The sequence below is a fragment of the Haplochromis burtoni genome, unplaced genomic scaffold, assembly GCF_018398535.1.
Source record: "Haplochromis burtoni strain Fernald_Lab_line unplaced genomic scaffold, NCSU_Asbu1 Contig_884, whole genome shotgun sequence".
In the NCBI taxonomy this organism is placed as follows: Eukaryota; Metazoa; Chordata; class Actinopteri; order Cichliformes; family Cichlidae; genus Haplochromis; species Haplochromis burtoni.
The window spans coordinates 51958-67635 of NW_024583245.1; the positions used below are offsets into that span (position 1 = coordinate 51958).

The 15678-nt window shown below is 41.0% G+C and overlaps 1 protein-coding gene across 1 annotated transcript in view; it reads right to left on the reverse strand.

Annotated features, from left to right (window-relative positions):
- Window positions 1-12546, reverse strand: part of LOC102293573 (cerebellin-1) — a 28573-nt gene extending 16027 nt beyond the window's left edge. The window contains exons 1-2 of the mRNA XM_005950947.3: window positions 11777-12546; window positions 10457-10576 (exon numbers count right to left, since the gene is read on the reverse strand). Of these exons, the coding sequence (XP_005951009.1) occupies window positions 10457-10576; window positions 11777-12034 (378 nt within the window). The 5' untranslated portion in view covers window positions 12035-12546. The remainder of the gene's footprint in view (window positions 1-10456; window positions 10577-11776) is intronic.
- Between the last annotated feature and the right edge of the window lie 3132 nt (window positions 12547-15678).

Below are 15678 nucleotides of genomic sequence, written 5' to 3' on the forward strand. Positions count from 1 at the left end.
CACACACACACACACACACACACCTGTACAAATAAAAAAAACGCATTGGCTGTGCTTCTGTGTGGCCATCTACCCACCCCACCCTCACACTCAGCTACACCTACACTCATTCAATTAGCAGCCATAAATATAAAAGCATGATAATAGGGCTTCGCGTCATGTCAGGCTGCGATCGATCTGCATTCATTAATGCATAAGCACCAATTAACTGGCTGAGTAATGGAAAGGAGAGACAGAATAACGAAGGAGAGTGAGAGAAGAAGGAGGAAGCGCAGAGAAAGGAGAGAGAGACGGCTGCACTGGCAGGAGGATGTCGGAGAGGGCCGAGAGACAGCAAAGACAGAATCTGTCTTTCTCTATGCAAATAGAATTTGTCTGACGTCTCAGTGCTGCACTTAATGTTTAACGACACAATGACATCCTGTTATTGCATCATCAATTCCTGTCCGGTTGTCTGTCTTGACATGACAATGATACTCTTCTGGTTGTCCCCCACCCTTTTCATCTTTCTTCTTTTCAACACGTTTCCTTTTCTCTCATCTTTTGCTTTCCCTTCTTTTTCCCCACTGGACCTTTCACATTTTCATTTTCATCCACACTTTACAGACACAGAGTGATGATACATAAGCTACATAATGGTGCATCTGTCTGAGGACTGTGACACCTCCGTCTTTAAAACAGCAAGTTTCCAGCGTTTTCTAAAGTTCCTCCAGGGTCATTGTGAAGATGGCTAAAGACAACAAAAACAAAAGAAGGCTGTGTGCCTCAGTGGGTAAGGATGGATACGATGGATATTCTGTATGCACTCTAAGTCAAAGTGCGTGCCTCTGAAATCGTTTAGTGGTAATATTGTTTGAGAAACGTTGAATATATTAATTGGCCCACTCCTATTAGTTAGCGTCCACCCATTCATTTCCCTACACAGCAGCATGAGCAGAGAAGCTTAGACGTCCCCGTCCACCTCCGCCAAGCCGAGCAATGTCATCTCTTTCAAACTAGAGGAATATATAGAAAACAAGTGAAAGGATTTGGTCGGAGTGCAGAAGAGGATTTACGATGAGGATGGGATTCAAACCCACACGCACAAAGCACAACAGATTAGCAGTCCAGCGCCTCATCGGACACCTTCGGTCCTTCGAGCCTGGTTCTGTTGGAACTTTCTTCCTGCTAAAAGGGTGTTTTCTTTGCCACTTTCACCAAGTGCTCGCTCATAAGGGGTCGTCAGACTGTTGGGCTTTTCCTCCATGATTGTAGCATCTTTAACCTTTAATGATGAAAATGAAGCACCTTCAGCTGATTGCTGTGATTTGTCTCTGTGTAAATAAAACAGAATTGAAATGAAATGGAATTTAAATCAAAAGTAAATGTAAACAGGCAGTCTGCCCCACCCACAGCCAGGATAATGGAATAATCCTGAAGGGCTCTGCTTTCTCTGTGAAGGATGTTAACACATTAGCACATTAGTCATGACAAATCAACAGTATGGAAACAACAGCAGTTCCTGGTATAACACAACACTAACAGAAGGACTAGTGATAACAAGCACAATAGGAATATTCATAGATAATTACAGCAGTACCACTTCTTAATGGATGAACAGTAAACCTGAGGTTTCTGGCTAAACTCAGTAAATTGATCATTTCCACTATCATGCTTTGCATTTTGGGGGGGAAAGCTTTCACTGTTTCAGAAGCTGAATCATTATGTGAATGTGGAGCATGTTTGCTGTTATTTAGGTCATCTCTGCGTGTTTATTTTGTGCTATCGACCATCTTCTCTATTTTCAGATTTTCTGCTTTTGTTGATGCACCGTTTCATCCGATTTTGAGGAAGCAGTAGCTGCTTTCTCGAATACAATAAGGAAAAGGAATCTCAAAGTGGGTAATGGCTGTGTTTTGTAATCATTTAAAAAAGGCATTTTTTACCATTCCAGATGAAACATGTGCATAAAAGGAACTCGGAGACAAAGCTGTGTGTGCACAGCGACCGTATGCTGCTAATTTGAAGTTACGATTGCGAAGCGAGCAATCAAGAGTATAACCAGAGCATTATCGTTCCCAACATACGATTTGTCACAGTCGTCCGTATGTTACACATTGGGATGACAACGTGTTGGTATAACAGTCATATATTAGAAAAAGCACAGAAAGTTATTGTGTAGTTATTGTTCACTCTGATAACAAATAATACACAAAGTATTCTAACACACAAAACCAGAATTGGCCTCTCCAGTCTTCAGATGTATTAACTCAGTGATCACTGCTGCTTCTTCTCCTTTGCCAGCTGTCTGACTGTCACTGTCCTTAATTTCTGCTTCAGTACGTCTGATTGTTTTCGTTTGGTAGCAGGAAGCCTCATTAGGAATGAGTTTCCAGATGCCATTTTGAAAACAGGCACAGAAGAAATGACTCACTGACCAAAGCAGGTACAGAACTTTTGAAAGAAAGCACACAAACTCTGTGGTCACAAAGTTTAACAAAAGAACTATTTGACCCTATTTCAGCATTGCTTAATTACTTTTACATCTTAACATGAAGTCGTTTTGATCCTATTTTCTGTATTAAAGGCTCAAGATAAGGAAACTAGCAGCTGTTACACAGAGACTAACGACGTTTTTCACCTCAGTCTCATGCTCAGCAGGTTTGCGGGTGTTCGGTAACGGGCCTCTGGGGTCATCTCCTGGCAGTTCAAACTTTCAATACCCAGAGAAAACCAAAATGTGTAATCTGTCGTTGGCGTCTACCACACTAACTTTATTTGTCCCGTCACACTGAACTGTGGGACCGTTTGGCTTGGTCCGTGTGTTTCACTGAGCTTGAAGTAAACGTGCTGTCTTCACTTCACCTGGCTGTCCCCATTACTGTGTGTGTCAGACCATAAAGTATATCACAGCATCGTTTGACTGTCGTCATCAACCTTTGAAGAAAAAAAGCTGGGTTTCTGTGTAATCAGTTATATTCATATACGAACGCAGTTTGGAGACATCCAGTTTGTTGCAGCTGTGAGTGAAATCTTTGCGCTGTTTGCACTGTTAAGGAATACTTAAAGAAGTGCTAACAATGTGTCCCAAGTTAGCAACAGACTTATTGTGATGAGGACTGGGCTGATAAGGCTGCACTGACGGCATCACTACAGCAGCTGCTTTACTAAAGGAGTCAAACACACTGAACAGCTCCAGATAGAAAGAAGCCTGGATTTTCCTGGAGTGTTTTATAGCAACATTTACATTTTTACATAGAATATATAAAAGAATGACCAACATTTGCTGAAAATGCTACATTTGCCCTTTCATCTACACAGTTGATAACAGAATCTAAACACAACATAATATCAAACATGATTGTCATCATTATTACATTACAGGACAGCGATGTTAGAACTGATAGCAGCATATTTTTCCTGGGCGCTGTTCTGGCACTCGTACCAATTTAATGCAGGTATCATTCGAGTTGGATGTTTTGGGGTATTTGTTGATGTTTTCTGACATGTTATATTGTAAACAATCAATGAATGCTTCACTTTGAAGAACATGGATTGGCACGTGCTGCCTAACTGTCATCCACTGGCACAAATGACTGTTTTCTGTTCAAAGCACTCTGAAAAGTTGATTTGGTGCTTTTGTAAAGAGTTTCTGTGAAAATGATCAAAAAATGAAACAGCATTTATTCAAAGAGATGGAGGCAACCAGAGCAAAGGTCACAACTGAACTGTGCGCACACACACACACACAGACTCACACAGGCACAAAAACAGATCTTAACAAATGTCAGCAGATCACACCCGTCTTCATCGATACTGCCTCAGGGAACAACATCATTAATTTGAGGAAACCGCTGGGCAGAGCCTTCAACTGTCTTTTTTTGTTGTTGTTTTTTCCCACTGGTGAAAGTCAGAAAAACATGCAACTCTGGATCTGTTGCCAAATGTCAAACCACATGAAAGATAATTAAGACAGATCATCTGAAAACTCCAACAAGACCAGATGGTCCTATGAGTCTCTAATATTTATATTACACACACCATAAGCCAGAGGAAATTGAATATACCCACAATTCAGCTACTTAAATTATTTATACCATGCAATAAAACACAGAGTACAAGAAAGACAAACGTCAAAATCAAATAAAACTGAATATAAAATTATACCGAGCAAAGCACTGAACCTCAGACTAAGTGCCCATCATATCATAATGCTACAGACTGTGTGTACTGTCTGTGGTATTAACACAGCTGCCCTGTTTCATCTTGCAGCCGTGCAGACACACACCTTGCGTCTGCTAAATGCAAGAGTTGTTTTTACTCTGGTAATTAGCAGGAAGCGGTTTTGTGTGGTGCAAATCCAGCCACGAATGGCTAAAAGTTTTTTCCTATAATCCTGAGAGCTAAATTTAAATATTGCTCTTTGTTTAAAGAGATGTCAGTGAGATATGTAAATCTTTTCACATTATGTCCTAATGACTCATTTGTTACATCAACCCTGTTCGATTTAAAGAAAATGAATATCCAAAGAACGCCAACTCCTCCTCTCTTTCACACATGAGCATAAATTCAGTGCAACCTTTGCGAGACTGAGCACAGGTTCATTAGATAAATACGACACCAAGCATCTGGCTGGCAGACTGTGTGTCACTGTATAAATCTGTGTGTATCACTTCAATAGAATCAAGTTGTACCTGCCACCCTTTTGGTGGGAAAAAGCAAATCCCCCCACAATGTAACAATATAAGTCATTTAATTGAAAGGATAAAACTGTACTGTCCTCTGACGCAGTGAAAACAAGGGTGTGTGTGTGTGTGTGTGTGTGTGTGTGTGTGTGTTTGTTAACTATAAATGAAGAGGAAAAGCGTAGAAACATCTTCTTTGTTATTAGATGCTCACAATACAGAACATTTTGAATATATGTATTCTACATAAATCATAATATTGTGTAGCTATTAATTACCTCTCACATTTTAACGATGTTCTGTATATTCGCCTGTTTATCACTTTACTCTGGAAGAGCGCAGTGTTTTCTAATCAAATGCTTCATCTTTTGACAATCGCCCAACCAAACTCATTAAAATGTCAGAGTGTGCAAAAAACGAATACATGGCAAACGCTCAAAGGTGACTTTCTGTTTGACCTCCTGGCATATTTTTCATAACACAACCAAAAGGCATAGCTCTGCATTCTTAGATTCTTATTAGTGTCGGCTGACTATTGATGAGTATCAGTTAATTGGGAAATTTGCATGATCTGTAAATTATAATTAGCATAAAGTAAGTCCAAGAATAAAAATGGGTGGATCTTTTGTGCCACACTAATGCAGAGCCACAGCAGTTTATTGAGGAATGTGTCTCCTGCTTAAAGCATCACCGTGGATCCATCCTCACTGTTACTAATACCTGGCACAATTGTTTTTGGCTGGCAAGATTTTTTTCTTCTTCAAACACTTCTATGTTTTCTTACCTTTTATGGGGCATTTAAGTGTAACAGAGCCAGATGGAAGCTTAGGAGAGCGGAGTGACACAGGTCACAGGTACACCGCTGGAACAAAACCAAAGCACAGACACGTGTGTGCTAACAGGACGCTACCAAAAATATATGTTGTTTACAAATGTTGTGATATTTTCACATGAGGGAGGCATTGCTTGTGTATCGACTTGGTACAATGTGGTGCGTATATAGGGTGGTTTTACATTACAGTTGAGCCCTGAATCACAAATGCTAATGGTGGTACCCATTTGGCTTTAAAACGCAGCTGATCACTGAAATTTGTATGTGTCCTCGTATTTGTACCCTTTATATAAAATTTAATACAGTGATTTTTAGATGACCATAACGGCTGCACTGGTGTGAAACAGTAGACCGACTGATTACCTGTAGAGCAATGCTTACCCTTCCCATACTTTCAAGTCAAGAAAACCTAAGAACAGATAAGATGTTTATTTATGTGGCTTTGACTCGCCTCTCATTTCCACTGCATGAAACACTCTCTGAACCAGGAGCAGAAGCCTATCGTATTTCTATTATTTATTTGTTATATTTCATGCAGGTCATTCTGTTCACGGTGCAACAGATCCATGTGCAGTACAGTCTGCTCCACATTAATGCTAGGTTACCTGGGTTTCAGTCTATTCTTTTAATTGAAGCTACGTAGTTTAACTTTTTCCCATTTCCAGCAATAAAATCAAATAAATATTATCATCACGGTACATTGTGCACCATAATTATAATGTGTATTTGTTGACCTTTATCGGCATTACCACTAGTGGTAATTTACTGTGCCAATCCTTGTTGTAGTGTTTAACGCTCTACATTAGATACACTTTGAACAAGTGACAGGTGCTAAATGGCTACACATATATTACGTGTTGGCGCTACACTGGGTGCTGGGGCAGCCTTCGGTTTGAAACAAGCTGTTTTAGCTCACTCCTTTTAAGGCCAACCGCCCTTTTTTCTCCTGACCGGCTCCACCTTACAAACACACAGAATATGTGAACAGCGGATGGGTGGTGCCTTTAGTGGTCAACGCCAGAACTGTGCCTGAGACAACTGAATGAAAAAATACTTTGACATCATCCAAAGTCAAGAAGTGTTAAAGACTTTAAAGTTCAGTTATTAAAAACTTCAGCCATCTTTCATATGGGCGTCTAGCATTTTAACATAAAAGCATCTAAGACCACTTTTTAAACAATGTTTGTACGCTTGTTTGAATTCAGTGCTGAATAGTGTCAGACGAGGCAGCAGGCTCTTTCAGGCCCTAGCTTGAAACTACGACCGTTTGCCATTTTCAGAAATCATTTTTTAATCTTTTTGGCGTGATAATTATTTGCCGCGTCTTAACACACACCTCGGTTGAGGTAACGTGGCCTCCCATTTTTGTGCTTGTGTCTAATAAATGTGTTATCTGCAGTGGAGAGCAGCACGGAGGAGTCACACGGAGGAGTCACACTATATTAAATAAACTGTTTGAGGATATTTAAGTACGTTTAGAAGGAATGTGGCTTATGCAAATGTTCATCTCAGTGGTGTGTGCACGTATCAATCTTTAAAAGTGTTTTTAAAACAGAATTTGCCAACACTTTAATGAAGTGGTGCTTCTATGGCAAAACCACTTGAGACATGACTAAAAACTATGGCCTTATGTAACGCAGTAACATGTATACTGTGAATTTATAGATCTTATATCAATGTTCTTGGAGTGTATAATTGTCAAAATATACTCCTATTTATTTAAATAGATTTTTAATACTGTACGTTCTAAAAAAAATAGATTTGACCAAATCTGATTCAAACTATGCTCTTTGTAATATCTTATTACATGTTACTGTGTAATCAGAATAATTACTTTTTAATGTAACTAATAGCAGCACTGCTCAGAATATGAAGCAGTTGAAATATTTAACGTTTTGCTTCAAATGCAATTTTTTACTTTTAAGCTTAAACAACTGATAAACTGGCATTCTTTATAATATCATTCAGATAAATGTGATTTCATGTGTCACAGTAAGTGACGACAGTTACCAACGGTGATGGTAAACATGCGTCTCAGTGTCACTGTGGATGTAGCAGACTAACGTTATATTGGGCCCCTGTGGTCTTCTTGCTATAGTGTAGTGAACATCGGGTTTCTGTACTGCATGACTTCTGAAATCGTGTTGAGCAGCACTTCTGTACATTTGCTCTCTGTATAGCAATATAAACATCTGTATATAATCTGCTCCTATTGCACTTCTGATTAGATGCAAACTGTTAGCCTGTATTTATACATGTGTAATGACAATAAAGATGTTTTATTTGAATGACCCCACTCACTTTAAGCTGAGAATAAAAAACGTTGCCTTGGGAATACATGTAGGTGTGTTAGGGACATGTGCAACTACTTGGTCGAAGAGCTGTGTGTAAAAAGGTAACATTTCTTGTTATTGGGCCGTGTACTATGAGCAGCTTGAAGTCAAGCCTCTGGGTTTTTGCTCTAAATGGGAAAATCCAAGTAACAGAAAGGCCTATAATACACACAGCGTGAGGCATTTTAGCTGTTCTTTGTGTCACTTTCAGAGCTACAGGCCGGCTTTGACTTGAGGCTTTTATGAAAGCTACTTCTGAATATGCTCACATGCTTAAAATACTGCTGTAAAATATCTCCTTTTTACATTGTAAAACCAGATGGCAATATATTTTTCATAATGTTCTGCTGGATCTTTTACTAACAAAAACTAGAATTGTTTATAGGTCGCTAAAATGAATATCCAGTGCAAATTTCACAGAGATAATTGAAACCAATTTTTAAAACAATGCAAACATCTACTTAGTAATAACAAGCTGTTGATAATAGGCTGTGATCCTGTGTTTTGATAAAGTTGCTGCGCAGTGGTCAAAGAGCTTATTAACCTCTGTTTACTACCTCCAGTAATTTTCAATATAGATTATCACGTCTTCAAAAATGCACAAAAAATAAACATCTAATTAAAAATCAGCCCACTGAAGTCTACCAGCACCTTGTGTGAACGTCTTATTGATATTTGAGTTACAGATGTGAAACATTCAGAATTCATGATGTGGAATTTATTTCTTTTATTTGTTTTGAGTGCTGTGGCACATGCTGCAAATGCAACTCATTTTCACAAGTGGCAAAATATTTCATAGCTATACAGTCCGTGATTTTTATAAACACTGTAAATAAGCCCCCTATTAGCCGACATGGATGGCTAGAGCGATACGAGCTCCCTTTAGATGGGAGAATATGCCGCGTTTCATTTTCCATATGTATTTTTAATTCAGAGGCATAAAGCAAAGACACCCACATTACCTCTCTGAACCTCCCAGATAAACAGGCAGATCTGTGCACCGGAAAAGACTGATGAGACGGAACAAAATGTTTATCCTTTCCTACAGGTATGCAGCATTTGCTAATCAATAGCGACTCGTGATATTTGGCTTTTTCCTGTTTCATTTGTTCGTTCTCTTCCCGTTTGGTCCATTATGTCTCCTTTTCTCTTTCATGCATTCCTGTCTCTCCTTTCCATTTCTATCATCCCCCATTTTCCTCTCCTTTGTCCTCTCACCCCTGTGCGCCCACCCCCTTCTTCTCCATCCCCTTGTCCCTCTTTTTTTTTAATTTACTCTCAACTGCTACTCTTTTCCTGCTGTCTTTCGTCTCCTGCATGCACCACAGTAGCTGCCTCTAAGGCAACCAAACAGTGGGAGTTTTCAACACAGCAGATGCGCTGGATGGATGGGAGGAGGATGAGTGGAAGAGGTTGAGGGTGAGCAGCACGCAGGCTGGATGCTTGGAGGAGAGAGGACAACCTACACTGGTCTATTTTATGTCAGAAAGCATGCCAGAATAAAGCTTCTTCAAATCATCCACAATCAGTTTTCAACAGTTATTGATTTTAAAATGTTTAAGACTTCAGAGGGCTTATATTGAACAGGACTTAGCCCAAAGTGCTTTTAAAACTCAAAGTTTTTACTTTTATATCTCGTAGCTATAAATGATAATGTGACAGTACCAAGAGTCAAGCGTTTGCCATCCAGCATCTTCTGCATACAAGCACACACACGCAGCTTTCCCTCTCAAATATTGCCCGCTCTCCTCGCTGCTGTTATTGTTGTTTCTTCCACTGCCATGCTAATTAATGCAAGACTCCAATAATAATGTATAAGTAGCAAAACATAATGCCAAAGCCTCAGGGGAGCCAACAGCATAATTACACAACGGATTAAATTGCAAGACTTACATTGTAATTAACGCTGTGTGGCTTGTAAAGCATCATCACGTGCATGTTAAATGTTAAAAATGGGACTGCTTAAGAGCTTCCTATCACTTGACACATCAAAAGAAATGTGGAAACTACAGCTAAGCTATAAGAAGAGTAATTAGTGGGATAAAAGAAGACTTGTGACGGACCACACTCCAGGCGGTGCATGCGAGTGAGGGTGTGACAAACAAATAAATAGAAAACATGTTACTTCTACTTAAAACCTGTTTGTGTGTGACGTTGTGTGCTTGAGGGAGAAAATTAAAATGCCTGTCTGTGTTTGCTCTCTTCAAAATCTCTTCTAAATAATCAAAATCTTCCTGTCGTCTCATTTTGTCAGGGAAAGAGACAGAGGGGGACGTTGCTGTCCGTGGTGCTGAAAGTAAAGACGCCGGAGCCACGCACCCCTCGCGCTCACCACAGCAGCCCCGTCCTCCTGCTGGTTACATGGGCTTCATTTGGCTCCATCCTCTGTGCATGTATTGATTAATTATGATTGGCCCAGCAGGTGGCGGAGGGCTAGCTTTCACACTATTAACGGCGGCCTCTGCTGTTGTTGTCTCTGGAGAAAGACGTCTCAAACATCTAATGACCGACGGTGCAGCTCATGTTCGACTTATATGGGCAAGAACATTCAGCTGTCACGCAGTGTGGTCGAAAAGCAGAAAAGCACAGGTACACACACACATGACAAATACACAAACAGGCGTTACCTGTATAGTTTGGCGATTGTAGACTTTAACTACGTGGAAGTTAAAACTGTAAATTCCTTTCCGTGGTGCAATGAAGTTACTTCTCTCTTCGTCAAAATTCCTCCCAACATTTACAAGAACCTGAAAGACAGACAGACAGAAAGAAATTCACTGGTACAAGCGCTTTGTCATGCTGTGCGAAACACAACTGCAACCAACTCAAAATATTTTTATTTCAAAACTGACTTGACGAGGAAACAAACTAATTTGTGCTGCCCTTTGGGAGAAAATGGATTCTTATACAGCCAAATGCTTCACCCAGAATTTCTTCTATTGTTTATTTGGTGTGGAATTGACTAATCCATTCAACCCACGTGTTTCTGGAGCAGACACCCTGTTAAGACTCTTGTGCCCCCCGCCCCAGACCACACACTCAGATTCACTCATATAGATGGAAAACTCTCTGCTTTTTATCGGGGATTTTTCTCCTTGTCAGAACTTCTAAACTTTATGGGGACTGGAAGGGAACTTGATCGAGCTTTCAAATGAATTTTTCAATTATGCACTCCTGCAGCCAAATGTCTGATTTTATGGATGGAGGCGAATTATGACGTGAAATTGAACGGCAGTTTGAGGGAGAATTAACCTTTAACGGCAGCCGGGTACGATCTCACTCTCGTGACCTTCCCTTACTAAATTATTTGGAGAGATGTCAGTTCCCATATCCCACCCCGTCAGCTCAAAAAGTTGAGATATTGAAAAGCCTCGCATACCTGGCTACACAGCCACTTTACCAATAAAATTTACTACCTAAAAAATGAATCCACAGTCTGTTATCTCCGACAGCCAACACCACCGGAGACACGATGCATCTGCGCACAGCTCCGCCGCTGTGGTATTATCTATCCCCCAAGTTAACCCGGATACTTGTTTTTCGTCTTTCTAATGGTCTTACGCAACATGTCTGTTGACTAAGTGGAGTATTTGTTGCGCACATTCTAAATTCGTAGTTTGCGGGAAGGCGAAGCGGAATATCTGTGGTGCTCTAACGTGCAGGGGGAAAATGCCAGTTTTATTCCTGACGCCTTTGTGACATCGACTAAATTATATTTTACCCCCACCCCCGCCATCAGTAGTAAAAACTGTCTTCCCAGCATATTAATACAGTTCACCTAAAACAGCACGCATTCTATAGTCTACACAATAAAACAGATCATCTGAAACTTTTATGTCTTACAACATTCCTTCTTCAGGTTGTAAGAAGATAAAAACAGACAAACACTGAGCTGGAATCTTTTTTTCTTCTCTCTGTCACATTGGACTATATCTTTTGTCTCCTACCCGATCGAAGTAGATGACCATAGTCCGGTTGCTCATCTCGGAGGGCTCGTGGTTGGTGTTCCTGACTGCGGAGAACGCCACCTTTGCGCTTCCCGAGCGCACCGAGATCCCGAGCGCTGTGCCCGTGGGGTCCGAGGTCGGGTTGGAGTCGCACACCACCAGGCACTTTCCCTCCAGGACGATTGGTTCCGTCTCGTTCTGAGCGCGGACCGGACTCGCCGCAAGCCACACGGCACTTAAAAGGCAAAACGCCAGCATGCCGGAACCGAGCAGTGAACTTGTTCAGGTCGTCTTCACACCTCAAACCGGAGTGGGTCTATTCCCCTTTTTAAAAAAAAGTCAGGTAGGAAGAGTTTCCCACTGTTCCTCGATTAACCTTAAAAGGTTCGTTTTACAACTAGGTGCTACTCCGCTTTCTTGGATTTAATTAGCTTAACGTGAACTCCCTGGCGGAGTGTCTCAAACCCAGACGGTTTAGTTTTAGGCGTCTCTGCTCCTTTTTTCAACAATTGCTTTATTAACCCGTATCTCCAGGCGAGTCCCCAGTTTTCACCTGTTCCTTTCCTGTTTTCCCACCTCTCGGCAGCTTATCTGTCACTTGGAAACACAGTAAGGGAGAGTCGTGCGCGCAGCGGAAGGGCCCTGGACGAGTGACGAGGCAGCAGAACTCATAGCGCAGAGGGGGGAGCTCCGTCTGCTCTGTCGCGCGCGCTTGAATTATTGATATGGGGGATATGAGAGTTTCAAACACAAAAGGCTCAGAAGGGACGCGGCGCGCGAGCGAAAGATGCTCCCGCCCAGGTCCCACTTTTTCTTTTTTTAATCTTTTTTATTTCCACAGACCCCCCCCCCACACACACACACACACACACACATACACACACCCCTCCCTGCCTCTGTAACGGAGACTCATCATCGGATTAGCGCGTGCGCGTCTTCGATATTTTCCAATCACTGCGTGCGGACCGCCCCCTCCCCGCCCCACTACTTAAGAGAGCCTCTCTCCTTTTCTCTCTTTCTGTCCCTGCACCATCCCAAACTACTGCTTCAATTTCTTTTTTACAGTCTATCTATCTATCTATCTATCTATCTATCTATCTATCTATCTATCTATCTATCTATCTATCTATCTATCTATCTATCTATCTATCTGCAGACAGACAGACAGATAGATGTGTTGAAATAATGCAGAATGTGCCAAATGAGCACCGCTGGGAAATAAAGACATAAACATCACGAGTCCTTTTTTTAAAGATTATCTTAGTGATTTAGTGTCACTGAGTAAAACGTAGACTTTTACTGCCCTGCAGTGGCGCTAGGTGTATCGATCTCCAAAGCATCGATGCATCCAATACAGTGTTTAAAGTATCGATGTCGTGCCAATAGAAAAAACATAACTGGATCCTACACATATAAGATCACAGACTGGTTACATGAACCAGGGTTGCAGTATTTTCTGCGACTACTCTTCACATGAAGTATAATCAGAAGTATCTTATATTCCACTCAGTTCATAAGCCATCACATCACTTACTTCCCTAAGTGAGAGTAGGCCTACATTAGTTCTTTATGGCAGTGTAAAATATTGATATGCATATGCCACTGTATATCGTGGCTGTGCTTTAAAAATCACACTGCTGTCAGTTTACAGAGGCTCTCACTTCTGCGCTCTTGGTATTTGTCCTGGGCCTGAGCTTGTATTTGGTTGAAGTTCAGAACTGCTCTGCTCGGCTGCTTTATGTCTTGTTTTTAGCTTGTTTATCATGTCATTTTGCTCTTTAGTCATGATTGTATTTTAGTTCGAGTTACTCAGCGCTCCCTGCTGTTTCAGTTTCCTGGTGTTCAGTGTTTGTTGATCGTTTCCCGTGTTGTCTTGTGTTTAGTTTTACTTCCATCACTACCTGATTGCCTTTATTATCTACGCCTGTGTCGCTTTTGTTTCACCTGTTCCCACTGCCTTTCATTACCATTCTGTGTGTATTAATAGTCCTGTTTCCTTTACTGTCTGTTGTGTTACCCTGTGGTCATCCTGCTAGTTAGTTACTGGTATTCCTGTGACATTTGTTAAATGCTGTAGATGTTTTGTTCTTTGGACTTTTGTTTCAATGTAAATATAATGTATTCTCTTGTCCTCCATTTCTGACATTATAATTATTGCCAAGGTTCTTAAAGTTAAATGACAATAAACTAAAAGTAGGTGTGAAGAATCATTCTCATTAACTGAAATAAAAATTAAAAAGAGTTTAAAAAACGGAGAAACTAAAAAACCTGGGAACTAACTAAAAGGATATTGTCTATCCATCCTTTCAAACTTAGCACAAAAAGTAAGGACATTTGTGTTTGATTATTTCTTTGTTGTGTCAGTGTCAGTCAGCCATAAATCTTATACCACTGGTATAAAATCTTTACTTGCTCTTAAATGGTGGCACATTTTTAAGGAAAATGTCAGTAGAGCAGCAAAGTTGGGTATCTGGGTTGCACCCATGAAAAACTTCAAGATTTAAGATCTTTTATTTGTCACGTAGATAGTTATACAAGTATAACACACAGTAAAATGTGACCTGATACGCTCTTCGACTGTGCATAAAAGAGAGAGAAAATATCACATACAGTAAGTAAGTAGATTTATACAAAGAGGACATTATGTGCAATAAGTGAGTGAATTATATACATTAGGTTAAGTAGAATAAAACAATCTGGAAATTTACAGTTCCAAATTTGGAAATGTACATTATGTAAGTGGGGTGTTAAAGTGACTTGTGCCGCAGTGAAGTCAGAAGGATCTGACATGATATGAGAATATGTGAGTCCTGTTTCAGTCAGTTATGGTTGATGTGGGGGGGGTGCATGTCCTTGTCAAACTTTTCAAATCTTCTCTCCCAGTGCCAAAATAATTTTCTGCATGATTGAAGTTTGAAGAAGCAAGACGTATTGGGTATTTAGCAATTTATAAATGTAACAAACGGAGGTGGCTTGTGGAAGAACCAGGTGTGGGGGAACTCCAGGCCTCGAGGGCCGGTGTCCTGCATGTTGTCTATGTGTCCTTAATCCAACGCAGCTGATTCAAATGGCTAAATGACCTCCTCAACATGCACTGAAGTTCTCCAAAGGCCTTGTAATGAACTAATCATTTGATTCAGGTGTGTTGAGGGGCAGGGATAGCTCAGTAAGTAGAGTGGTGGCCCCATGATCGGCAAGTCGGGGGTTTGAATCCACTGAACGGCTACCCTGAGGTACCCCTGAGCAAGGTACCATCCCTACACACTGCTCCCCGGTGCGCCTGCTTAGTGGCTGCCCACTGCTTCACTGAGTGAATGGGTCAAATGCAAAGAGAGTAATTTCCCCATTGATAAAGTATGCATTATTATTATTACTGACCCAGGGTGAGATCTAAAACCTGCAGGTTCCGTTCCCCAACCCTGTACACACAGTCACAACAGCTTGGCACCACCTCCTCATGCTGGTCACCAGCTTGTGTAACCGGTTTCTGCTTCATCCCCCTGCAACAGTTCGGCCCAAACAGACTCCTCGACTCTGCGTTGTGTTTTTAAGAAGACAAGGAGTCTCTGATCGATCGTTGCCACTTTATTTCCTGAATGGAAACAACAGTGTTGTATCAGTGCACAGGCTCGCCACCAGAGATGGGCAGTAACGTGTTACTGTAATCTGATTACTTTTTTCAAGTAACGAGTAAATTAAGGGATTACCATTGCAAAAACGGTAATTAGATTACAGTTACTTTCCCGTAGGAACGCTGCGTTACTGCATTACTAAAACCGTGATTTTTTTGTGAGAATGTCTCACGACAGTGACGTAAGCGAGTGCGACGTTCGTGACAACAGCTGTGTGCAGATCAACAATGGATCATATATCAGTGCAGAGAGAGTTTGAGCGTGCAGCGT